Source organism: Trachemys scripta, chromosome 11 (assembly GCF_013100865.1).
Source record: "Trachemys scripta elegans isolate TJP31775 chromosome 11, CAS_Tse_1.0, whole genome shotgun sequence".
Lineage (NCBI taxonomy): Eukaryota > Metazoa > Chordata > Testudines > Emydidae > Trachemys > Trachemys scripta.
The window spans coordinates 37892700-37920569 of NC_048308.1; the positions used below are offsets into that span (position 1 = coordinate 37892700).

Consider the following 27870-nt stretch of genomic DNA (forward strand, 5'->3'; position numbering starts at 1 on the left):
TAAATTAGAGACATGGTATTTTGGAGGTAAAACTAAATCAGGGCCCCCCTGAGCTGCCTGGCAGCTAGGCAATTGCTTTGTATGCCTAAAGCTGCCACTGCCCATAGCCAAAGGGAGATTTTGAATCTAAAAGTGTTAAATGTTATAAGGTGAAAAGAAGAACAGGAGTACTTGTGGCACCTTAGAGACTAACAAATTTATTAGAGCATAGGCTTTCGTGGACTACAGCCCACTTATGCATCCGAAGAAGTGGGCTGTAGTCCACGAAAGCCTATGCTCTAATAAATTTGTTAGTCTCTAAGGTGCCACAAGTACTCCTGTTCTTCTGATCACCTTATAACATTTAACACTTTTAGATTCAAAATCTCCCTTTGGCTATGGGCAGTGGCAGCTTTAGGCATACAAAGCAATTGCCTAGCTGCCAGGCAGCTCAGGGGGGCCCTGATTTAGTTTTACCTCCAAAATACCATGTCTCTAATTTAATATGGAGTTTTTAACCAATGTATTAGTATGTGCTGTGTTGGTGTATTTTTTGGTTTGTGAAAATAATGCAATTAGTATTTTTAGGGAGTGGGTGAAGGAGATAAGGGGGGAGGAAAAATATTCCTGCTTAGGGCCTGCAGTGAGTTAGCAGCACCTCTGATACAAGCAGATAGTTCTAGCTGAAGTCAACATGAGATGCACATACTCATCTGAGGGCAAAATGTTGCCCTTTCAATGTAAATTTCTAACACATTAAGCCTCAAACATTTACATCCTCCTGCAGTTTTGGTGATTTGGTGATTTCAGGCTTAGATGAAAGCATACATCAAAATGTCAGCCAGCTGCCCTGCTATGTAACTTATGAACTAACCTTTGCTGTCATTGACTAAATGTTGTTTTTTGGAAAATACATTTTTGTCTGCTTTTGAATCCATTATGACTTTATTTAGAGCTGTTCTAACAGGTGTGCTATTGCGCTTTCCCGGGTTCTGCTTTAATTGCAGTATGAACTCTGGCTGTTTCTTACCCTTTATTTAATGAAAATAATTTTGGATAGTATTTTATAGTGATGTGTGTATAAGTAGTTTTTGATTTCTTTTACTAGAAAGTAGACTTCTAATACAAAATACAAAATATTTACATTATCCTATGGTGATAGTAAAAAAGAATGATATGGAGGGAATAAATTGAGGATGCTTACTATAGAGTTCTTAAGCCTAAAACATTATAGAAGCTTTGGATACACAATGAATATAGGATCAAGATCCTATATATTTTCAAAGATTAGAAAAATTGTGGTAGCACTTTCAAACATTTTGTATCTTTAGATATTTCTTTCAGGATGAATACAAACAAATAAACTGTCATGTTGAAAACTAATCTTCATAGGTAACAATGCTCATGTCTAATAATCTGTTCATTTTTCATCTGCCTACAGAATTACAATTTAACTAGGATATATGAATAATTTAGGAAATATCTAAATAACGAGGGAAACTTATTACAGGAATATATATAATTGGGGGGAAGGGCATTTTTTCTACAGAATATCCCAGAAATAATCTTTATATTCAAAATGGCTTATTAATTTTACAGATTTTTTTTAGGAAAGGAGAAATGGTGAGAAAAGGTAGACATAAATGTCTACAGCTATACCATCTTGAGCTGCTATCTCATCATATCTCACAAGCTAAACAGTGTCTGGTCTAGGCAGTTAGTGGATGAGTGTTCTCCAAAGGAAATCTCAGAGTGCTGCAGGGCATGGAGCTGGTAACTTAGGAGGTGGGATTTTTCCCTCCAATTCAGAAATAAATTGATGTCCTAGTATGGTGTGAACAGGTTCTATGCTGCTGGGGGTGCTGTGTGTTTGAATGAGATGTAAACCTAAAATCCTGATGGCTTGGGATCATTAAAGATCCTATGACACTTTCTGTAAGCATTGGGGCGGCCAAACACCAGTTGGGGTAACTGTAGTCTACCTACTTAAAGTCCCCCTATAGAGTTAATTGGATACGCCATTCTTCTTCACTTCCTACACTAAAATGTTGTGTAGTCTTGCTGTGTGCTGTTTAAACAGCTGCTGTGTAACTACCCTACAGCCTGGGTCCTGTATGCATTATGGGCTTGATCCTGTTTCCACTGAAATCAATTGTAAAACTCTTGCAATGACTTGACAGGCCCTTTGTGATGGGTGAAGTGATAATTATGTATAGCTTGTAAATATTCTGGAATCCTTAGGAGGATAAAATGTGCTTGTATATATGTGTATGATATTATTTTTGTTGTTACTATATATTTGTCTTAGAATTATAATTTTTTTTAATAGAAATAGAATTTTACATGCATGAGGCCTGAGACCTTTTCATGAAATAAAAATATATTTATTATAGTGTTGCTTGAAAGACAATGAATTAGGACATGGTTGTACAGTTGGGTTATTGCTTATTATGTACTATATGAATCTTATGATTTTTAAAACAAACTTGGTATTTGTGGATAATCTAAGATGAAACAGATGACAAGACACTCTTTTCCTAATCTGTGTATTATATATTTTTATTAACGCTAGCTTTAATAAAAAAAAATTAAATCTGTTAAAAAGAAAAAGATGTGTGCAACATAATAGATATGAATGAGATTAAAAGACTAGGTGAGTGAGGAAATATCCTTTATTAGACCAACTTCTGTTGGTGAGAGAGAGAACGGAAGTTGGTCAAATAAAAGATATTACCTCACCCACCTTGTCTCTCATTCATATCTACCCATCTCATTCATAGCTATTATGCTGCGCATACATTTTTATTTTTATAATACTATACACCCATATCCAAATTCACCTTGTCTCTCTCATATCCTATGACTGACATGGCTACAACTACACTTCATACATGAATGAGGTTGACAGCTAGAAATACTGAGATTCTTAATCAGACAAAATTCCCATTGAAGTTAATGGGAATTTTGTCTGAGTAAGAAGCTCAGGACTTTCCTGTACTACTGTACATATATCTGTTCAGTGCGAGTGTGTGTAATGGACTTCTATGTAAAATTTACCTTTGTTTAAAAATAAAATAATGAGTTTTTAAGTCTTCCTCTGATAGTTTTAAAGCTCACAACTATTTGGACTGAAAGACTTCTGCAGTATCTTGGATTTCAGTACTGTACGGTTAATGCACTATTTAAGTCAATAGTAACAGGCAATGTTAAGTTCAAAAGGGCATTGGAAGAAATACTGAGGCAGCCTTGAGGGCTTGCCCTGATGGCTTAGGAAGGTCAATACTATGACAGAAAGGGCAAACTGCCATGAAGCAGGAGGCACTTTCTGAGAAAATGATCCCATTGTCATGCTCAGTTTTCTGATCTTCATTTTCAATCCTTCTTCTCCAAGCACATAAAGAAGCCAGACTATGTGACGACAGGCATTGTACCAGACTGGGGAGACTACATAGAAATTAAGAATGAAGATCAGATTCAAGGGCTTCGTCAGGCTTGTCAACTGGCCTGTCATATTCTACTTCTAGCTGGAAAGAGTTTAAAGGTAACAGTCACATGAGGTCCTGTAACAACTTGGATGCTTTCTGTGCCTTTTTTTTTGTTTTTATTTAATGTACATCTAACTTGCTATTAAATTACATACTGAATAAAGGGGGGTTGTTAACTTTTTAATGGTTTTTTCTGCTATATAACATACCTGTTTAATTTCTTTTATCATTGAAATCTGTGTGTGGGATGTGATTACATTTACCAGGGGTAAAAATAAAATTGAGCTCTTATTGGTATGGGGCCACCTCTGCCTTCCTCTTCCTCCTCTCCCTCCCTCCCCCCGGAAGGGGCAGGGGCTTGGCCGGAAGGGGCGGGGCTGGGGTCAGCGTCCCCCAGCCAGCCCATCTGCGCTGCCTGGCTCGCGCCACCTGGGGCTCCAGCGGCAATTTAAAGGGCCTGGGGCTCCAGTCGCACAGCAGCAGCAGCCAGTGCCCCAGGCCCTTTTAAATCACGGCCCTTGGGCAGCTACTTTTGTCCCCCCATTGGTGGCCGGAGTGGGGGAGCAATGACATTCAAGCGCTGCCGCGGCAGCACTTTAAGCAGGGTCCTTTGCCTGGCAGGGCCGCCAAGGGGGCGCAAAAGGGGTAGCAACGTTAAAAGGGGTAGTGACGTTAAAGCGCTGCCGCAGCCAGTACTGGTGGCTACTTTTTACTGGTATGCCGTACCAGCCCATACCGCCTTACTTTCACCCCTGACATTTACTCAGTGTTAGACGTGTAATCCTTTCAGGTCTGCATTCTGACCTGCCAAGTTGCATGGGTTTGTCATAAGGCATATGGGATTCTATATGATTTGTGACACAGCAAATCCTGTGATTCACACTTTCTGCTTTCCAGCTCTACATTTCCATAAATCTGACGAATTGGGCTGTTCCTTCCATTCTGCTGCTCCTTCTCCTCTGGCCAATTGATCAGATACGTCACAAACTACAGAACCACTGTTAAAGGGTGCAGCTGCAAAATTCCATGCCCCTTGCCAGAGTGCACTGATAAGGAAAACTCTTGGTTTTTCAATAATGTTTTCTTCAGACACTTTTGTGGGTTGCCTCCCACATAATAAAGGGGGACCTCCTTAAAGTCTTTAGAGATGGAAAAATGCTTTGGCAGCTTCTCCCTTTTTTTCATGAATAACATACAAGATAGGGTGAAATATGTTCTATAGTTAGTGGATATGAGTGTGGCGGTATAGAAGGGGTGTTCAGAGCATGTGGAGGTACAAAATATATTTTATCAAAAAAGACACTGAGAAAAGATTAATATTGCACAGTTAAGCATTCAAAAGTTAGAAAATGACAAAATTATGTACCCTTTCTCCTCATGGATATGCATTATAATACAGTTTTTAATTACATGATCATTACATACTATTTCTGTAACAACAATGTATAATATATTATTTTTCTGCAACCTTAAGTGTATGTGTAGCATTTTTTCATTATTTATACTTACATTAATTTCATCACTGTAATCTTCCTGAATATCTTTATAAATTTAAAATGTTTATATGAATATTACACTTAGTTCAGTGCTTTCAAAAAAGTTTTGTCAGAATTCATCAGAATACATTTGCTTTTCAGCCATCAATACAGCTTTCCTTAGGGGTAGTTCAGGAGATGATGCAGCAAATAATAAAAGTAACTTAGACCTTGATCCTGCAAACACTTGTGGGTGTTTTTAAGTTCTTCCATGTGAGTAATCCCATTGACTGCAGTGGAACGGCTCATATGTATGTTAAGCCCATGGATAAGTGTTTGCAGAATCAGGGACTTAGCACCAAACTTACTTGGACTATAAATGACAGCAGTTTCTCACTGGTTTCAGAGTAGCAGCCGTGTTAGTCTGTATCCGCAAAAAGAAGAACAGGAGTACTTGTGGCACCTTAGAGACTAACAAATTTATTAGAGCATAAGCTTTCGTGGACTACAGCCCACTTCTTCGGATGCATATAGAATGGAACATATATTGAGGAGATATATATACACACATACAGAGAGCATAAACAGGTGGGAGTTGTCTTACCAACTCTGAGAGGCCAATTAATTAAGAGAAAAAAAACTTTTGAAGTGATAATCAAGCTAGCCCAGTACAGACAGTTAAGAAGTGTGAGAGTACTTACAAGGGGAGATAGATTCAATGTTTGTAATGGCTCAGCCATTCCCAGTCCTTATTCAAACCGGAGTTGATTGTGTCTAGTTTGCATATCAATTCTAGCTCAGCAGTCTCTCTTTGGAGTCTGTTTTTGAAGTTTTTCTGTTGTAATATAGCCACCCGCAGGTCTGTCACTGAATGACCAGACAGGTTAAAGTGTTTCTCACTATTACTCTTTGATGTTGTTATATTAATGTGTAATGCTCTGTGTAAGTGTAGCTTATGGTGTACTTTTCATATTGATTATTCTTGTTGGCTAGTATGTACAAAGTAATAGGAGATGCCAGGTATGTGTGTGTTACATTTTGTGGGGGGAGTATATTTTGAGAAATAGTATGTCACTATGTAAATTAAAGGCTATATTGTAATGGGGGACAGAGTTAAGGCTGAATGTATGGTCTTAATTTTGTAATTTCCTGACATTTTTGTGCTTAACCATGCAATCATAACATGTTCTTGACATTATATTTGATGGAATTTTGTAGTGTTTTTTGGAAAGAAAAATCAAATTCCACAATATGGAACTATGTGGCAAGAGACCACCAGAATACCCTATCCCATGTAGCAGAAATGGTCCACCACAGTATGCTGTTACTGCCCCTTGGACAGTATTTTCAATTAAAGCAAAATTGACCGCTTTGTGTAGTGGTAGCGAAAGGCTCTTTGGAACACATAAGCCCCACTCCTACGCTACGCGGGAGATCTGCCCACTGAATGGCCATGCACAGGTGCCCATGCACTCTTTGGGCACCACAGAAAGGATCTGGGCACCAACTGGTACAGAAGGCCCATGCTGCGTGTGCACCAAAGGTGTTATGCAGGTGACACAGGATGGTAGCTATGGGTCTGTGTTTGATCCAGTGGCCCTAGTACCCAATACAGTCTGTGTGCAGAGGCTGTGACTTCTATTCCAGCACACAGGTTGGAATAGTTGCTGTGGGATAGGGGAACAACACAGCATCCTGTACCCTGCCCTTGGGGAGGGGAGGTGCAGTAGTTTTCAGCTGACCAACCACAAGTTCATCATGAATAAAGTAAGGGGTCCACAACAGCCCTTATTTATTTATTCCTTGCATGCTATGTACACTGCCTCATTCACGACGCACAATCGCTAAATCTTTCACTACACAGCTAGGAAAGCCATATGAACACTTGCACCGCAGCCTACCTTTATTCCAAACGATACTAAAAAGTACTCAAAAATCGTAGCCACTGTAGTGCATATGTGCGAAGTGTGATTTTCAAAGGCTTAAAACTCATTCAAATCAAAACTAATTTTCACAGGAACACTCCAAGGTACTTCTTCTCAATGAGGGAGGTTTCTCTACCAAATTTCAACTTTCATCTTGAACCATTTCAGAGCTAAAGCTGATCCAAAAGAAAAGCTGGAATAATAATATTTAAAGTGTGTGGCCTTTTTTCACAAGTCAGAAATGGCTAAACCATTTCTGTTAATCTTACAAAAAAGATTCACCTTCAGAAAGGGATTGAGTATAGGAAATTTCAGTCAAAAAATAAGTGTTTCTGAAAATTGTAGGTCACTGAAATAAGGGTGCTAGAATGGAAATTCTAATGCAGATTTCACTGTTAAAGTCACTGGTGTGCCAATGTAATACAAACAGCTCCCAGGTATTAAACAGCTCCCATAATATTAAAATTATGTATAAATGAATTAAAATGGTTTCAAAAATAATTTGAAGGAAAAAATAATTGACAACAATATGACCGTAATCTTATTTGCAAGTCATAAGAATTAAGGATTTATCTACAAATGGCTGCAAATGTTTTAAAAAGGTTGAAAGCATTAAATGCAATATTGTAAGTACAAATTCAAGCTATTTTTAATTATGTAAGGGGGATGGAAAGAGAGAGGAAGGAAGTTTAAAAAAGCAGACACTTCTATAGCAGCTACTGAAAAGAGAAGCCAGTAGAAAATGGTGGCCTTGAGAAAGCAAATGTGGATAAAGAAAGAAAGTAGACAGTATTTTCAGTTTTCTCAAAGCCTTTAAGTGCTCCCTTTACTGCATGCTTGATTTCTCTCTAAATAAAACATAATGTATCAAACAGTTTAGTGTTTTGTATCAAAGCATTTGATTTGTATCATCCTAGATTTCACTGAAGTGCATGACTGTGATCACATTCAGTAAATAAGAGAAAATGTCTTCAATTTTTTTTTCAGCACAATTTTTATTTTATATTTTAGGTTGGCATGACAACCGAAGAAATAGATTCCATTGTTCATCACGAAATAATCAGACAAAATGCCTATCCTTCACCTCTAGGCTATGGAGGTTTTCCCAAATCTGTTTGTACCTCTGTGAACAACGTGGTATGTCACGGTATTCCTGACAGGTATTCCCATAATAACACATATTTTACCACTGCAAACAAAAATGTTACGTTAATGTTCATAACTTAGAGGTTAATATTAAACATATTTCAGTTTAACTAAAAAACACCTATAAACCTATTGCAGCTGCATAGCATGCTACGATACTGTGGTGATGGGCACTTGGGAGTTTGTTTAATAATAATAAAAAGATAATCGACTGTTTGTCGTGACACTCATAAATTGTGGTGTAATGCCTCCGGAGTTTAGAGTCTGAAAAAATACAATACAGTAAATACTTCTAATTTTTCAGCAAAATACATGTAGTTTAAGGAATTGAAGACATTTGAATTGATGTAAATTTTTATTATTGGCAATACACTAGGCTGCTCACAAAGTAAAATCAGTTCACTATAAATCAGAGTAAGTATGGTGGTAGATTTTCAGACACTGATAATGTTTTCTGTCAGTTGTTTGTCATTACATTATATTCATCTGCACTTGTTATTTAAGTAGCAAGAGCTGAAGATTAGAAAAGGTTATTCCATTTGTCTCCCTCCTCCTCCACCAAAAAATATCTTCTCCCCTCTCCACCCCCAGATTTGTATGTGTGTGTCATTAGGTGTTTGTTCTTATATTCCCTTTGTTGAGAACTGTCTGTCACCATTATTTTTTTTTTGTCTGTTTATGTTTCAGTCGACCTCTTCAGGATGGAGATATTATCAACATTGATGTCACAGTGAGTAATTCATATAAAAAATAGTCTTTGATCAACTTTACAATTGCTAGTAGCAACAGGAAGAGCAGTAGATTGAAAATGTGGAATGCACAGATGGATGTGCTGTTTATTTCTAAGCCAAGGCACAAGCAGCTGGTTTCCTTTTTTGTTTTTAACTCTGTGTTTATTCCAACTAGACCCAGGCCTGACTTGAATTTAGGGCTGGAATCAGATGCACTGAGATCAATGTTGGCCTAAGTGAAATGTCAACCCAATCCTGCTATGTGTCATGTTTTTGAGAAGGTGTAATTGTTATTGATCCACTGTGTAGTTAATGCAGAGCACCACAGTACTGGGCAGCAGCTGAAGACAGATATGTATGAGATGAGCTAACATGAAGAAAGCCAGCATTTTTCCTTCACTCTGCCAAGATTGATCTTCCTCTTCCTGCTGATTTTGAGTGGGGCCTGTCATTATCTTACTCTGTCATTAGAGGCTACATTGGCCTGTGTATGTCAGTCTATTTGGACAGCAACTCTTTTGCTAGCAGTGTTCCCTACATTTATTAAAATCTCTGAAGGTAGTGTTGTGTTCCATTTCTGGTATAAGAGCCTTGAACCCTTTACTCACAAACAGATAGTGTGATATAACCGTTGACTTAACATTTTCACAGAATGGTCACTTATACCATTTAAATAAAGGCTGACCAAATTAGCATTGGAAGAAAATACGGAAACAGAAAACCTAATTGTGATGCTTTTTGGTATTTTCATTTATTGAAATGGGGATTAATCATGCTTTGTGGTTCTTATTTTTGTCCCCCTGCGGTAAGTTTCCCCAAAGCTTTAGCAATTTGTTTCCAGTGTATACACAAATGTATTCCTGAATTCTAAACATTAGTTTACAATAATAAATGGTATAGAATAAAGTTACGTTTTGTAAGGGAAAGTTTTTTAACCATTAAAGAATTTCCTGATACATTTATATGTACCGATAGTTTGATATTGCTTATCATGGGCCAAATTCACCTCTGGCATAAGTGGGAGCAGCTCTAAAGTGCCATAACGCTGGCCTCTCATTTAAAGCTTTTTAGATAGTTCTTTACATTTTATTTAGTCAACTTGAACTTTTACCTCATTATATCATTCACTCATGATCCTGTACTGGGTTTTTTAACTTATTTTACTGCATTCCACCTTACTCTGCACTTTCTAGGTGTAGATATTTGTTCTATTTGATTTACATAGAATGATCTGTATCCTTCCAAATATATTTTTGGCCCTAATCCTTGACTGGTTTGATTTGGTGTGGCTTCACTGACTTTAGTGGAACTATGTCCATTTACAGCAGCTGAGAGAATCTGGCCTCTTCTTTCTTTAAATCAAATCTGGTTTAAAGTTAATTTTACTTTTTTTTTATTGCCCCCAAAGATAACATTGACTCCTTAGATTAATAACAAAATACACATTCATACGGGTATTTTCCACAGTGACTGTTCTAAGCATTTTTATATCTGTTTTTCTTTGCTTTCTCTACTCTTCTTTTCAGATAACATTTGATTACATAAGAGGGGTATTTTTTAAAATACATTGAGTTTTTCTTCTGTTTAACCTCATAAAATAAAATAAATCTTGCAAGTATCCAAGAATATGACAGTTGTGGGAACAGAGCACATGAGTCTTTGACTTCCTATCTTTGTGTGTGTGTGTGTGTGTGTGTGTGTGTGTGTATCTATATTTTCAGTGATATCTATATCTATATATAGATATATAGATATATATAAACATTGTGTTTGGTAATTGTTCATTTCCAATATGTCTGAGGAAAAAATATTGCTTTGTAGTGTTTATAATTGACCTATTAGTTTATTTTTAATGAGAAAAACTGGGACATTTCACAGATGGAAACAATTATTATGGACATAACAGTACAGTTACAGTAGACAATTTTTTCACCCCTCAGCTCTTCTACAATAATTTGTTTATGGATGTGTACAGGATCTATAAAATGATTACATAATAATCTGCCAGCTATCAAATGTAAATACTTCACAGTGAGTGCAAATTATCTAGGAATAAAAAATTAAATGTATTTTATACAAGTGGGTTTGTGAAATTTCATAGATGAAATATAAAGGCATTTTATTGACTTAAATCATGTTGCCTTTAAAATTTCAAAAGAAGTCTAGAAACAAAAACATTGTGCTTCACCAACATACTACAGCTCTCAACCATCCATTATCAAGTATCATGTCCTACATCTTAGTTCTAGCACTGGCTGTTATAGAACTAGCATATCTTACTTTATGTTATTGTAATTTATTAATGTCAAAAATATGTAATTGTGATAAGTGGGTTGTAGTAAACCCTAATTGTATTTAAGAAATTGTTTTGATAGTATTAGATGAGTCCTGCTTCATTAATTTAGATGCCAGTCCTCCAAGCCCTCAGTGCATGCAGTTTTTATTAAAGTCATGCAGAGCTTGCAGGATCAACCCCCCATGTTCTATTACAATTGTGCTCATTTTTCTGACATGGTAACGGTCAGATTTTTTACAGTTTGGTGTCTGATAGATTGAGAGTTGTTCTACTAAAAATGATCTGGTCCGATTAAAAGTGAACCTGCTAGAACAAAAACTGTCCTATAACATATAACAACATAATGAAAAGCTGCAGTGATGTTCTTAACTGGCAGAAAAAGGTGTATAACTAAGGGCTTGAGTCCACTCTCATTGGAGCTAGTGAGAGCAGGATGGGGCCTTTTTGTTGAAATTCAACTTTCATTATAACCCTGTTACCACTCACTCATAAGTATATCTAAAAAATGTTTAAAGTCTCAACTTGAGTATAATATTTTTTGTAGAAAAGTGTGAGAAAAATATCATTAGTCATTTTTTGAGTTTGGGAGTGGGCAAAGAATACTTGGCCATTAAAAAAAGAGTCACAAATCTTCTTTCACAAATAGCTCACAAGTAGCAGAACTTTAAGCACTGAAGTGTGTTAGTCTCTGAAGAGGAGTTGCCTACTAAATTTGAGAAAAAGATATTTTATAACACCAAAGTTGTATGCAATTAAAATTGTCCTTTATACATGCATAGGAAAAATTTTAATAGTCTTTTGGTTACATTATTGCCTGAAGTACTGTGGAGCTGCAAAACCCTTTTTAATGCCACATTATAAGACTTCACAGTAAAAGAGCGGGGTTTTCCTGTGTTTGTAGAGAAATCTATAGGGTGCTGTAGTTCAAAATCTACGTTGCTGCTGAAGAACAGTTGCATAATTGCATAATCAAAAAGGTAGAGGTTTTGTGTATCTAACAGAATGCTGCATTTCTGTTGTGTGCAACTTCATAGTGCCAGAGCTACGTTTTTTTCTTTTTTTTAATTAAACCCTGGAAATGAAATGCAAAAACCTATGCTAATGCAATGTTACAGTTTGAATCTGGAATTTAAAAAGTAATGAAGTGAAATGCGCACAACATCAGTGACACTGTACTGGGTTATACTAACAATGAATTTGACCTAAGCTTTTCATAGCTTTGTTAGTTTACACATATTATATCTTTGTAGTAGTTTGGATTTCTAATCAGGCTGTGAAATGTATATTTTAAAATTCAATTTGGGTGATATTCACTGTGGTGTAAGGAGCCAATAAAAGGCCTTCCCAGCCACTAACACCAGGTGTAGGGACAGCCTCAGCACCCCCTGTATGCCGTGAATAGGGTCTGCACTGCCTAAGCCAGTGTGTAGGAAGGTATTGAGGTCAGAGAAACCATGGGATCTACAATCATGTCAATCCAGTGGCACCAACATACACTATACAGGCAGGTGGCATGGACAGGCAGCTGCAGCAGCTACTATCCCAGCCCATAGGGTGGTGTAGTATCTCTGAGAGGGCTGCGCTGCACCCTTGCGCCCTGGTCCTGTTTTGGTAAGTGGATTTCATCTTCCTCAGACCCACTCCTACCTCTTGCACATCTTTGACATAAAAGTCAATTACTCTAAGGGCTGGTCTTCACTACAGGGAGATCATGCTGCTGCAATCAATGCAGCAGAGGTCGATTTAGCGGGTCTAGTAAAGATCCGCTAAATTGACAGTAGAGCGCTCTCTGGTCAACCCAGGTATTCCAGCTCCCTGAGAAGATTAAGGTAAGTTGATGGGAGAGCATCTCCACTTGACGCAGCGCAGTGAAGACACCGTGGTAAATTGACCTAAGCTACGTCGACTACCGCTACATTATTCATGTAGCTGGAGTAGTAAAACTTAGTTCGACTTACCCCGGTAGTGAAGACAAGCCCTAACTTCCTGTAGATTAAATGAATGTAATCGTTTGTGTATTTGGGGTTCTTAGAACCTTCCATTTTTGCATTTCCAGTATTTTTTCAAATGTTCAGTCCTAGACATAAAACTGAAGGGTTTTACATATAATTTGTCATTACAATTGTACCTCAAAGTTGCATTTTTGGTCTAATTTCTAATCTTTTATTTCCTCTACCTTATTTTTACAAATTGAGCTTGAAGGCAACCTAAAAGAAAACCTGTCTGTTAAAATAGATAGGATGAATGTAACTAACAGGAGATCTGTTTCTGAATGTAAAACAAGAAAATGTCTTTACATTTCTACATATGTTTAGGTATATTGCAATGGCTACCATGGTGACACTTCTGAAACATTTTTGGTGGGCAATGTGGATAAATCTGGTCAAAAGTTAGTGGAGGTTGCCAGGAAATGTAGAGATGAAGCAATTGCAGCTTGCAGACCAGGGGCTCCCTTCTCTGTAATTGGAAACACAATCAGGTAAGCCTTATACTGACAAGTAAAGGGAGGGCTGGCAAGTGGGACAAAGGTTATTGGTGGTTTGGTATAAAGCTGATGACATGTTTTATGATTCAGAACCATCATTTCAGTCTGATATCAGTATGTGAACTGCCAGGCTATAATGTTGTTCCTTGGATAAGAAAGATTTTAAAAAGTGAATTACACTGGGGTCAGCAAAGATACCTGTAGAAAGACTCAAAGATGTTTATCAGACTGCTGTGGTTTTAGATTAAGAGGTGTGATTTGTAGTGTTTTCCATCCACTTTTTTTATTATTTTTACCTGAAACATCACATCTTCAATAGAATCACTGTAAGAAGATTAAAAACCCACATTCTTTTTGTTGTATAGAAAATAATGTTATAAAGGAATTAGTCAACATCAATAAGTCGCTTTGCTAAAAAAGTATAAAAATATTTAGCTCAGGAAATTCTTACCTTTCAAACCAGAGTGCACACAAATATCAAAGGAAAGAGCACCCACTTGAAGAGGTTTTCCTATTTTGCATTTGTTCTTTTTTATAAAAGTAATCGTTGCTTTTGTTCTTGTTGGCTTGAATTAAAATGTGTCATCATTTCCTGCATGTATCTAGTTCTTTGATTAATTTATGTTTACAAATATTATTTTTTTTAAATAGACACGTCATATACATTTTCCTTAACAGGTACCTCACTGGTACTTTTGTGAATATTAATGGATATGACAAACTATTGCATGCATTCTGATTGCTTAAAAGCTGCAAGGCTTAGTCACTTAGAAAAGATGCTGCCTTTTTTTCTTTGTAAATCTTCAAATACTTTAAGGGGAAAAAAAGAGAGCGGCAAAATATCAGTTAGATGTATTTATAGCTTTAAAAATATTGTAACAGAGTCTGAATCAAACTTTAGTAAAACCTCTTTGGGTTATATCTGAGAAGCTTTTATTGAAGACTTTGTACAAAATTGTGTTTTTGACAGTTTTAAATTATAGGCTAACTAGCCTGGGGAAAAAGGATAGTGTCTTTCTGTTCTTTCATAGGAAATGTTGAATCAGACCCCTACTGGGAAAAGAAATTTAATGCATATCTCACTATCTTACTGTCCATGAATATAATAGAAGTGAATTCAAAATGTAGTTTTATTTTTGCAAATGGGATGAGTCGATAGAGGCACCTCATATTTTTGAACACCTAGGGTTCAACAGATTTACTGGTGGTGCTCTTGCATTTTAACAAAATTTATTCTTGAGTAGAAGGGGGCACAGAACACTAGATTCTTATTCAAGCATTCTATCGAGCTCTGCATTCATGGCTGTGTCTAAAGGGCATGTCAGCCTTTGATTCTCTCTGAGAGGTAATTATCCTTTTCCTGTCACGGAACAACAAATGATAGCTAACTACAGAGGCACATTTGCAGTAGTCACATTCATCAACTGCAGAAAAAAATTCAATTTAATTGTGCAACACAGCTGCACATAGGCTTTTTGAGCATTTCTGTTGTTCTCACTGTCTTGCTATTCCTCCCTCCAGATCTATTTTTTAAACTTTTTTTTCTGGTTATTTTTTCCCCCTTTTTGTCTCTTCTTCCATTTTTACTCTCTGTACTTTCTTGTTAAAGTAATTTTCCTTTGTGGCTCTCATTCTTTTTTCCCCATTGAAGGCTATGAATGTAGAAAATTATCACAATTACTCATATAATTGAGCCTCTTTGTAGCAAGTGCAACTCCAGTAGCCTTTCTCCATCATGAAAATGGTTTCATTATAGGGTTTTTCATATTCTCTGACACCATCTACACAGAGGAACAGGCGTGCAGATGAGATGTACTAGGAACAGGGTAGATCAGTAAGGTCACAGTAGGAATAATTAGCTCTGCTATGGAAAGAGCATCTAGGCCTTTTACTGCTACATAAATGTACTGTCCGTGGCTTTTAGTCACAAAAAAACTTACTAACAAATGGAGCTCCCGCCTACTACTTTGAAAAAAAGATTTGTATCAACACTACAATTTTCCATCATTAAGACTAATAACACAGAGCCTAGTATACATCAAGGGGAATAAAAAGAAAAATCTCACATTCAAGTGGCGGCTGGGTGCTGACCTTTGTTCCCTTTTTTTGTGTTCAACTTAACTCTTCACAAAAAAGAGCCACCGCCACACCAACATGCAGGTGAACTCCAGCTAGTGCTAGCAAAGCATGGCATTCAGTTGGAAAATCTGATAAATCTCCATGCAAGATAATGCATTTCATTACAGATTCACTACATTAATTCTAGCTATATTAAAAAAAAAAAAAAAAAAAAAGCAGAATTGAAAGTGACATTGGATTTTTCGCTGTGTTGATGCAGAGGTCAGTTTTCTCACAGAGTGTAAATATGTATGCAAAGGCTCCATTGAAAAGCAAATTAATCAGAACTAGTGCTTGTTCAAAACTGCGTACAAAAGAACAGATCATGAACTTTTTTTTAAAGATTTTATTGTGCAGACTATTTTAATGTGCTGTTTTGTTTAAAACTACTGTAACACTAACTCTGATGAAGGAATGTCCTGATGTGTTGAATCATCATTTTCTGTATATTTGTCACTTTGCATTTACGTATGCAGTAAAAATCTTAGTTCAGTGGAAAAATATATAATATAAATACCTGTAAGCAAACACCTAAAGCTAGAAGTGTTCAGACCCATCAAAATGGAAATGTGTCTAGACACCTTTCATCCCAACTTTTGCTATAAAGCAGATTTGCATAACATATCATACATACCAGAAATAAGCAGAATATATGATTATTTGGGCTGGATGTGGGTGTAATTACAGGATCAGAATGGACGTGCATACTTTAGTATATTCTTTTTACAGTGGCTCAGAAATTCTGTGTTTTAAATTGAATATATAGTATATAGTAGCTCTTCAGTGTCATCAGCTGAAACTTACAGATAAAGACATTACATGAATGGATCAATTTCCTTTGCCTATCAAATTGCTAATCCTTTGCTAAGATTCCGGTTAAATTGATGGCAAAGGTCCCATCGACTTCAGAGGGAGCAGGATTGGGCCCTCATGTTCTATTTTCTTATACCCTTTGTGACGCTTTTCTTTTAAGATTAAATGTAGTTTGAATTATAGTTTTTATACATTTATACAGTGTAATTGTTATGTAGTGAGTTTAGATATGTGAAAGTGTTGTGAATAAATAGATCCAAACAATGTAAATGTGGCATAGTTAAATAAACCAGTTTCAAACTCATAGGAAAAAATTGCAGTGATGAAAGTATTAATAAATGGTTTTTAAATGTTTAACTCATAAGTATATGTTTTGATATTAATTTAGAACAATATAAAGCAGATTTTAAAAAATCTGTTTCTATCAGATTATGCACATTTAAACAATAAGTGGCTCAGGCAAAATAAGTCATTTTAATGTCATCTGTGATAGATTTTCCTTGACAGCTACTGTAAATTACAATTACACTGCTTCTCTCTACACTTGAAAGTAAGCATTGCAATAAATTATCTTTTATTTCAATCCATCATGTCTGCTTTTCAGAAACAGAGAACCTCAAATAAAAGTTCAACACTATTGTAAGAAAAATACAGTAATTTGTGTTCCAGTTTGAAACCAAAATGTATCTTTCTTTCAAAAAACAATTGTTAGCTTTCAAAAATATTACTAATTATACTTCAACATTTGTTGTCATTAAAGGGAATCCCTGAACTTGTGCATTCTCTCAATCTAAGATTACTACTTAAGAGAAAAATACCGTTAAAAGCTTGTAGTTGGATTTTGTAATTTGCCAAATGAGGTTATATTGTAGCATTCAAAATAAATATTATCTTCATGAGCAAATATGATTTAAACTAGTGATGTCTCTTTAAGAACATGCAAAAAACAGTAATGTATTCAATAACCATAGTTATTGAATACATTATTGAGCCACAGTTATACATACAAATACTATTGTAAAGAAAAATTTGATTATTTTTTAATTCTAAGGTGCATTATGCTTTCATATTACTCCCTAAACAAGAATTATTTTCATACTTTGATATTCTTGTCCCTGTTTGTAGAGCAGTTTTTCTGCCTCATCAGTGTGGGTCAGATCTATTTAGTAATTGTAGTCTTTTGTTGTTGTTGCTGCTCTTTTACACCATTTCAGTTAAGTTTTAATTTTTTTGTAAGGAAACTGGAATCTACAGTTAGAGGGTCAGATTCACCAGTAGCCTCCAACTGCTTTATGAAGCAGCCTTAACCTGTCTTAACTGGCTAGTTATCAGCTGCTTTGTGTCACCAGAGCGTGGAGTAAAGCTAGAGTGTACCACTATAAATGCTTACAATGGGATTGTTTCAGTTGTGTTTCTTTGGTGATTGCTTAGTGCATTGGGCCAGATCTGCCCTCCTGTGGAAAAACCTTCAAGAGAGGGTGAAAGAAACTGCCAAGTTCTCCCCATTTTGGCAAGGAATGGGATTTGCCATAGATCCCTCGATCCCCCAGGACATTAAGGGATCTGCTAGAGGCACAGGATCAGGGAGGCACTGGAGCCCCTGAGCCGGCTCTGCAGCTTCCTGGTAGGAGGGCTCTGGGACTGACCTCAGGCACCTCTGTCCCTAGAAGACCTTTGAGAGAGGTTCTACAGCATCAAGGGATAGCATTGTAGAAAATCCTGTCCTGCCTTTAGTTGCATGTAGCTTTTCTGCAGCTTGCCTGTAGGGTTTGTGGAGGGATGATGTGTATTTGCCCACTGTCCCATCCTTCTGTATGGATTCCTTTGTTCACAGAGGACAGTCCATAATTTGGGCGACTGTGGGAAGATGATGCTCTGGTGGTGGCTGATGTCCCACTTTCCCCCACCACTCATAGGAAGGGTGATATCTGAGTGCAGTTGGTTGCCATGTTGGCATCTTGGCGGGAGGATCTGGCCCATAGTGAGCAGTCCTGAGTTCTGCTTACAGTTCTGCTACTGATTGGTTGCGTGACCTTGCTTTAGATATTTAACCTCTCTTTGCCATCTGTAAAACAGGTATAATACCCAGGGCCCTGTGCACTCTACAGCACACTGGGATAACATTCCATGGCAACCACCAGACTAAAGTCTGCTGCAATGTTAAATTACTGTGTTGTCACTCCTGTCCTTCCCACTCCCTAACACAGCTATGGCTCATAGCTGAAAATACTCATTGAGGTAAAACTTGTCAATGGTTATTTTCAACAGGGATTATTTTGAAGAACGGGTTTTTTCTCTGTGCTCTCCAGGCAACCTGGCTCTGCTCCCCAGCCCTCATTCCACCATGTTATCCTGCTAGCCAGACTCAGGACCTTTTCCCCCATGTGTGCCCCAAGGGAAGGGAGAATTGTACAGCTCATCTCCTTGGCAACCAGAGCCTCAGCACCAGGGACATACTTTGGGCAGCCTGGCTCACCAGTTATATGTTCAGCTACCTCCACTGCCTGACTGAAAGCTGGAGAGAGAGTGAGGCTAGTGCAGGCAAATCCTGGTAGGGCAGGGAGCCAGAAAACAAAACATTGAGCCCCAGGCTGCAGCAAATGGTGATTCCATGCCAAAAATGCTGAGTTCCATGGTATCTTGGAGAAGAATCCCAAATTCCACAACCCCAGCATCACAGAGCCCACAGGGCCCTGACTGAGATGGGCATCTTTCTGAGTGATGTTTCAAGCTCTCTGCTGACTCAGGAAGACATCACTGGATCAGTTTACAGTCAGTTCATATTTACAAGGTTATCTCTGCACTATCAGGACTAAAAGCAATTTAAAAAAAAATGAATGCGGGGATTTTGGAGCACAATTTGTTAGCAAGACCATAACTCCATGAATTGGTGGAACTGAGGAATACACAGGACCCTGAAGATCTCTCCTCACAGGTGTTAATACTTGTAGTCTTCTAAAATTCTCGGATGTGAGGTGCTACCATATGTAAGTGCAAATATTAGAAACAGGTTGAAAGTGGCTGAGTTTTATATCTACAGCTTTTTTCTCCACAGATGTTCTGTACAGCAATGCAGGTTCATACGATACATTACATTTTATGTAAAGAACATCCGTACTCTGCACTGTTTATGGGTGAAGAGGGAAGGTCAGCTGAGTACTTCAGTGCAGATGTCAAATACATATGAGCACAAAGATCCCTATTTTGATCAGCCTGTAATAGCATAAGTAGTGATGCTAATAGAGTTGTTTTCATGCTCTTGAGCAAGGAAGAGGCAGAATTAATACAGTGCACAAGAACTACTTTCATTGTATGAGGAAGGAAAACTGTCTCAACCTTGTCTTCTCATGATGATGGCCATGGTGCTCCTGCTTTTGATGCCTCAAAGCAACTGCTGTTGCTTCTAAATTCTTAGTGTTGAACATTATTCTCAGTGGCTAGTTAAATGGTGCACACTGAAGCTTTCCATGCCAAGATACTTAGAGGACATAGCTCCTAGATAGAAGAAGACTATGTATTGCTATGATAGAAGAGTTTTGAAAAGAAATCCTACAGCAAAGTTGTAAGCCTGAAAAAAATGGCCCTGGGTCTATCAACCTCTTTGGATGGTATAAGAGAGACACAGGCAAAACTGAATGGTGAATGGGATTGCTCTTGCACTGGCCAACATACTTTAAGAAAAATAGAGGTGGAACAAAAGCTTGTCAAATGTTGCATGAATGGTCTTCCACTCCTCCTCTCCCCTAAGGTAATTGTTTAAGAATATTTCATCCTTACATGAAGTGCTGCTTGTGTTGCACTAATTCTGGTTTTCTACAACTCACACCAGTTCACATTTTGTTCTTTATATGTTAGTGAATAAACTGTAATTTTCTAATTCCTCTCCACATCCATTGCTTCCTCCTTGGCCTTTACTGTCGTCATATCTGAGATGCATCTTATAGGGCTTTTCTATCTCTAACTTACATTATTTTTTTAATGTTATTTAAATTGTGTACTTCATGAGATAAAAATCCCAGCAGAATGGAGCTCAAGATCTTGTACCATTACTAGCCATTTCTGCCAAGAATTAGGAGAGCCTTAAAGAAGTTGGGGATATCTTACCTTGTTTCCCTTTGAAATCAAATGAAGTACTATCAAACATGCTTGTTAGCTTAGAAGGCAGGTACTAGCTAACATATGGAACCTGTTCAAGAAACCATTTTAGATCTGAGCTTTGCAACATTATTAACCACCATTGACCTGATTCTCCACCCTGTTACGCTTGTTTTACAGCAGCATCACACCACTTACTTCAGTTGTAGCAACAGTAAATTCTTGGCCTGTGACGCACAAAGGTGTGAATATCCCAGCTTCTGTAGGAAAGCATTTAGCAGTGTGTTTAAGTACTTACCTTTCATATTGACAGAAACAACCAGGTCCACTGGATTTGAAACCAACAAATTCAGCTTTTCAGTATTTTAGGTGGCATTTTTTTAAGTGTAAAACTAATCCTTTATTCTTTACAGTACTCCTGTTTGGTTTTAGAAATTGGATGGAAGTGATATGGATGAGCACAGCTGCCATCATGGCCAATCTCAAATTAATAAGATAAAGACTTATTTGCAGGTCTAAGATAATGTTGATACATATAGTAATTTGACTTTCCCAGTAACTCAGGCTGGTGATTGTAAAGACTCTGCTTGAAGTTCTGATTCTAATCTTTAAAGCTTTGAAAGCACAGCTACCTGAGAAGACCCTCTCCCTCTGCAAATAGGGAGAAGAGGGAAATCTATAGCCCTACGCTGAAACTTTTGGGGACTGGGGTAGGGCATTCTTGAGGAAGGGCCCTTAGCTATAGAACCGTATGCCTCCCGAGAGCAGGTTCATCCCAAATTCCTCATCTTTGGGATGCAACGTAAAACTTTGCACTGGCCTTCCCTAAACAGATAACAGTGACTGCAGAATAACCTAGCAGTGTCTTTTCTGAAAGGCAACCACCGGGAACAAGCCTACATTAGAAAGAGGCATAGAGAGGAGCTGAGTGATCTGGCCCTCTTTCAGCTCTTACTGATGTTCTGGTGCCCCAATATTGTGATTATGGACATGTTAGAAATAGGTGGACTAAGTTTAATTAGCATTACATGGATTTGCTAGACTAGTAATTTTTTTAAAGGGCCACAGACTGGTAGTCCCCAAATATGACCTGCTCTTTTTCTTTTATCTCTGCAAAAATCTGTGCTTGCAAAAATATTTGTAAATCTCTGTGTGTAGAGTCCAAACAAATGCCTCAGTGTGCATTTCCCAGATCTGCTGTAGGGTTCAGACTGCTGCTTGGTGGTAGACGGGAGTCTCGTTTATTTGGTGGCCCTGCCTCGATTTCTATATGATTTAAGTTTTATTTGCAACAAATACGATTCTAGCACACTTGTTTGGCAAGACAACCCTCTGGAATATAAACTGACCAAGCGCTCAGAGTCCACAGCGATGGTCGGAACCAATAGCCCTGAGCTGTCAGATTCCAGTGTATTGGTATAAGAAAGCTGGAGCCTAACGATGACAATTGCCCTGGCCTTATGGTTCCCTGTTCTACCGCTGATAATTCCAGAGACGCCTGGCTACTTTTCGATTGTGGATGGAGTTATGAATTGTGGGCGGAGCATAAGTGCACCTGGACTCTGCCTCCAATATAAAGAATGCTGGGAGGAGCCTCCACTAACGGTGTGAATGTGTCATTGTGTTACACTCCAAAGAGATTATCACCAGCCACACTGCGTTACAAATATTTATTGTGAAAGTGCCTGGAATTATCCTAGTGTAACTGCTACATCTTGGGGATAATAGATTAGTGAGCGTTACATATTCCGAACCGCGGGCTTTGCGAGGGTCTGATGTCTATTGGAAATGGGCTTTGTCTCTCTCTGTCTTTTTTAATATTATTTTATGTTTGGTGTCCCTTAAAGCCGCATAGCACATCAGAATGATTTCCGAGTCTGCCCCTACTTTGTTGGGCATGGAATAGGATCTTACTTCCATGGACACCCTGAAGTTTGGCATCACGGTAAGAAAGTCCATTGTGAAAGCTACGTAGGAATCTTACTGATGTATTTTAAACACTCAACACAGCTCCAAAAACCGACCCCTGCCCAGGGATCATTGCAATCTACCAGTCCTGAGCCAGCAGTAGCTCTGCTTCCCTGTGAATACAGCCACCCTCCTTATTAGTTACTTGACGAGATTGCTGCCGGATTCCCAGGCTGGTGCGATTTGAAGGCACTGGGATTACTTGTTTGGGAGAAAAGTTAAAATTAATAAAAACAAAACCCCGCTGCATCAATATCCCAGCAGGGTCTATGACTGTTTTCTGTTTGCCTTTCTCTTCCCCCCTTTCAAACCGCTGACTGTTGCTGTTAAGCTTCATTACATCCTCCCAGTGCTGACAGCTGATGTAGCAGCATGTACCCCTTCGGTGAGTTCTAGGCTGCACGGCCCAGCCCGTAGCCCACGTTCTCCTGAGCGCTGGCTTGGGACAGCCCCCCCCCTCCCGGGCAGCCCTGCTGGGCGCTCCCACTGGCCTGGCCGGCGTCGCTGCCAGGTAGGTCCCTGCGCCCATTGGAATCAAAGGACAATGGTTTTGCCGTTGAGTTCGCCAGGAGCAGAATCGGTCCCAGACTCTGCGCTGCCTATGGGCTGGAGGTGTGGGGGGGAGTTAGTGATCAGCGCTGACTGCTCAGCCTCGGCCGGGTGTTTGCTGTGTCTTCACACCGTCCTCCCACTGCCAACCTCTGGGCCAGGCTCACAACATGGCTGGCGGCCTCTAACACCTGGTGACAAGAGATGCTTCGGGCCGCTGAGACAGGCCAGAATGAAGACACATAAGGCTCTACAAGGCCTTCAAATGTAGTTTGCAAACTATTTCGAAGGCCACTTGAAGCCTCCCAGAAGATCCGAGCGGAAGCTCAGCAGCTCAGTATCTCTTAATAGGAGTAAACCATTTCCCCCTCTGCCAGGCGTTCCTTGTTGGCCGTATCCCACCTTGCAGCAGAGGCTCTTAGGAGGACACTCATAAGGTGTTACTTCCGGAGCATGTTTAGAAGAGGTCTAAATAATATCTAAGATCACAATAGACGGCAAACTAGAAGGCAGGGCCTGAGTAGTGCTCTCCTCTGAAGCAGACGTTTGAAACACCTTCCTAGATGACGACATAGCCTATGCCAAAAATATTTGTTAACGTCTGGATTTTGTTTTGCAACAAAAAGCCTCCATTACAAGAATAAGGATCGTCTAAACTTTTTTGTCTGACAAAATGCAACTTTACCTGCAGGCTTTTCCCTTGTTATAGTTAGTTTTGTTCTTCAGGAACAACAGATAACTTGTGTAAAGCCGGAAAGACTAAAGATCAATATGAATACAGTCCCTATTTGATTAGTTTTCTTCACGGATAGTCATAAACTGATCGAAACTGGCAACGTTTATTGCAAAACAAACAAATTAGTGAACTGATTAAATTTTAAAATTCTGTAATTCCCTTAGAAGTGAGCTGGAACTCAGAATAGTTTCATCTATGCTTAATAGAGTGATCGTGCAGATCTTATACCTGGTTTTCTTTGGTTTGAGTTTGGGAAGATTAGTGTAAACGCTTTCCTTGGATGTTTAAAGGGAATTACCTTACATGGTACCTGCGGGACAAAAAAGGGATTTTAAAAGCAAGTGCTGGTTATGTTTATTTAAAAAACAAACAAAAAACCCACCCACCATAAAAGCATTTTTGTTTTCTTTTGTAGATCATGACAGTGATTTGTTAATGGAAGAGGGAATGGCGTTTACAATAGGTTAGTAACTGCTGTGAATGTTTTTCTTTTGCTTTCTTTTTCAAAACCACATCCATACCTTTTCTTCTTTGACTATCTACTCTTCAGATTTTGGGATTTCGGGTAGGCTAACCCCATGGGAAGCAGATTGAAAACATCCTTTAAATTTTCATTTGTGAAATAATTCGTGGAAATAGTTGCCAAGTGATAAGATCTGGGAGAGGAAAATCCTCCACAAAATCTTATTAAATAACGGATTTGATCCATATTTTTGTAGTGTAGAGACTTATCCAGCACATTTGGGAGCTGCCTTTGCAGAAATAGTACAGTCTAATTCTGTTACCAAAGCAATGTTTTTAACACCAAGCTATCTGGTGACTATTATGTCATTTGCTTCATGACAGGAGCTGTTGTGTGGTTTTTGATGTATTACATCCTAGCTAACCAGTCAGAATCCTTTCCATGGAAGGATGAATGTGCTAAATACCAATCATAGAAAGCTTAAGGGGAAAAAAAGCCCTCTTCTCACTGTGTGCCTAAATGGCGCAGCAATTAGAGGGAAATAAGAAAATTGTTGTTTTGCTGATTTAATGAACATTTTAAGCCTGTTTTTAAAAATTCAAATATTTTAAAACTATCTGCTGTTTTTAAGAGTGGTTGGTGCTTTGGTTATTATCCACGGGGTCTTAATTAAAGCTTGATTAAAATGCCCTTCTTTAGTCTTTCACGAAAAAAAATAAATGAGTAACGTCATACCTCAGAGTTTCCTCTTCCTCCTCTTTAGTTTTTTATGTTAGTGTAGCAATACAATTTAAAAACTCTACCTTTGGGGCCCCTTTCTTTTCAGAACTAGAATAACGATGTGTTGTGGCCAGTTTAGAAAACGTTTTTCCCCTCCATTACAGAGCCAATAATAATGGAAGGATCGCCTGAATTTAAGACCCTAGAGGATAAATGGACTGCAGTTTCTGTAGACAATAAAAGGTGCCTGAATTTACTTCTTATATATTTTAAACTGTGGGATTGATCACTGACAGCCGGAAGGAATGGGTAAGTTTCATAGGCTCTGCTAGCCACCTTTGCTCCCTAATAATTGCAAAATGTGTATTTCAGATCAGCCCAGTTTGAGCATACCATTGTAATTACCTCAGGAGGAGCAGAAATCCTTACTGAAGTATTGGAAGAATCTTAAGGATGGATCAAGAAGTGGCTGAACTTACTGTGCTCTTGGATTGTCTATTAGCTTTACCAGCCCAGATGAGGTTTCTGGAACTTTTACGGGGAATGGGTGCTGTGTCTCCTTAGAGGAAATGGAATGGACAGTTTTTAGGGCATAATGTGAGTGACACATACTGCGAATTATTGCCTGATAAGTATTTAATAAAAGCTAGTTGATTTGTGTAAATCTTGAAGCTACCGTGCACACTCTAAAAGCAAGAGTTTGGGTTCTTAATTATGAAGGGTGGGGGGAAGGGGACAGATACACAAAGCTAGTACTCCTGCTTCCAGATGCTTACACTGGACAAACACATATCGGATGATACTTAGTTAATGCAATTGAGAAGACAGAGGGAAATGGTAGTTTCCTAGTATATCTGAACTGAGGAGAGCTATGGAACAATTTCCTTCGTTGTGATTAGCACACTGCTATTTCCCAAGCTTGTGATCTACGCTAGTAGGAAAACTAAATAAATACATTCAAATACTTAATTTCCGAAATGTGGCGTTTGTGCTATCAAACCCAGAGATCGTATTCCTCCTGCGGTCCTGCCCAGAGGCCCTCTGCCCTCTTGGCTTCCCCCCGCCCAAGAAAAAAGTGATTACGGGTGAGCTAAAAAGCGTCTTTCCCGTGTTAGATCAACCATCGCCCTCACTGTAGAATTAGCCAGCTTGCCCATGTTCTACTGAGCATTCGTTTTTCTAAAGATCTCAGCTGCAGTTATGAGAAACTCATTCCGCATTTTTGAACGTTTAGCAAAAATTAAGAAGTGGGCTTTGGGACATGAGGCTCCTAGTTAGATGACCCCAGCTTCCCCTCAGGTGGTTGCTTATTTGGGGGAGTTTGGACTTTTAATAAAAACTGCAACTGTTCTGATTCCATGAATATTGATTATTAATAATTAATCCAGCTGCAAAACTTCAAGATGAATTGCTAAAATCTCAGGCCGGACCTGTCCTGAAGATTAAGGTTTTGAGCTGCCATTAGGTGGCTGCTAATCACCCTGCCCGAATGTGTAAGTGTTTTTCATTTGGTATTTAAATACACTGGGTGCTGCTGTTGCGCTTGCAGATCCCCAGCACCGGCACTGCAATGTCAGAGATAGAAAAGTGGCATTCAAAACTGCCACAAGCCCAACGGCAACTCCAGTCAGTTTTTGTTACTGATGACTTACTCTTTATCATCAGCACTTGCCTTCTCTTTGCGAACTGCTTCTGTTAGACTCTTACCAGCCCAGAGTGTATTGACTGATGCGGGAGGGTGTCAAGTTAACCGAATTCTACTAGATTTACTCTGCTGTTTGTTTTTTCTGGAACACAAAAAGCTGTCAACTCTGGTCGTTTCTTACAGCGTTTTTGGCAAAGCACAATTCTTACTCCTGGAGCCTTGTAAAGGGATATTTTTAGGCATGCAAAGTGACATCTTAGGCACTGCATAGGCGTTCTTTAGTTTAATTTGGAAGATAGCTGGCCCTTAAAACCTGTGCAATAAATGATGAATCAAACAACTTTACCAATACTCAGAAGTTAAATAGTCATTGATCCCAGGAAGACGTAGAATCCATAATACAGTGTGTTTGGGAAATAGATTTTGTTTCCTCAAGACGAAGGTTGGGCTACCAGTGCTTGTGTTTAGAAAAACGCTTTGCTATTTCACCATGTTGAAAGGTTTAATCCCTACAAAAAGTAACGACAGTTTAGTAACGAAATCAAAATAATACATCCCCCCCAAATTCCCACTGAGTTCTGGGTGCGTCAGGGATGTTGAATCGGCCTTAAATGTTAAAGTAGAAAGGTGGAGCAATAAAATACCGTACCACTTCCCCTTTATATGTGTCCTTTCAATTATTACTCGATCAGTTTGTTCATCTCATTTCTTATTCTTTACCAACAGTTGGGTTGTAAATATGAAATCAGTCACTTGTATTGGCCTGGACTATTAATCGAGAATGGTAATATCAGCCTCACAGATGAGCTGTTCAAAAGCGACAGGCAATGGACTTTAGTTTGACAAAAACACAATTAGCGATTTACAGAAATGTCTGGTGATAAAGGTGAGCAGCAGCGTTCTGCATAGCTCTGTGGGTGAGCTACACGAACAATACAATATAGGGAGATAGACAGACCATTTCGATGTGATAAAATGCTGAACCAAAGAGTGATTTCTCCCCTCCAAGTGTAATCGGATTGATAGCAATTAGTCCAGCATCTTGTTTTAGTCTCTGTTTACTCTGAGGTTTTCCCAAGTATAAATTTATTAGGACTGCAGGATTTTACCAACTGCTGTGGTAACAAGCTGTTTGGGTAGCAATTATACCGAGGTGGTGGTATTTAGGGTACACATTTATAATCCTAATTATAAAGGTGACTACTAAAGTAAAAACGTTTCGGCTGTATGGGAAACCAACT

The 27870-nt window shown here is 38.5% G+C and overlaps 1 protein-coding gene across 2 annotated transcripts in view; it reads left to right on the forward strand.

The window, feature by feature from the left end:
- Window positions 1–25953, forward strand: part of METAP1D (methionyl aminopeptidase type 1D, mitochondrial) — a 63125-nt gene extending 37172 nt beyond the window's left edge. The window contains exons 3-10 of one of the 2 annotated variants that reach the window (XM_034786109.1): window positions 3371–3520; window positions 7876–8024; window positions 8698–8740; window positions 13353–13516; window positions 22396–22493; window positions 24217–24264; window positions 25149–25227; window positions 25357–25953. In XM_034786109.1, the coding sequence (XP_034642000.1) occupies window positions 3371–3520; window positions 7876–8024; window positions 8698–8740; window positions 13353–13516; window positions 22396–22493; window positions 24217–24264; window positions 25149–25227; window positions 25357–25435 (810 nt within the window). In that variant the 3' untranslated portion in view covers window positions 25436–25953. The remainder of the gene's footprint in view (window positions 1–3370; window positions 3521–7875; window positions 8025–8697; window positions 8741–13352; window positions 13517–22395; window positions 22494–24216; window positions 24265–25148; window positions 25228–25356) is intronic. The other variant, XM_034786110.1, reaches the window with a different exon arrangement.
- Window positions 25954–27870: the final 1917 nt, after the last annotated feature.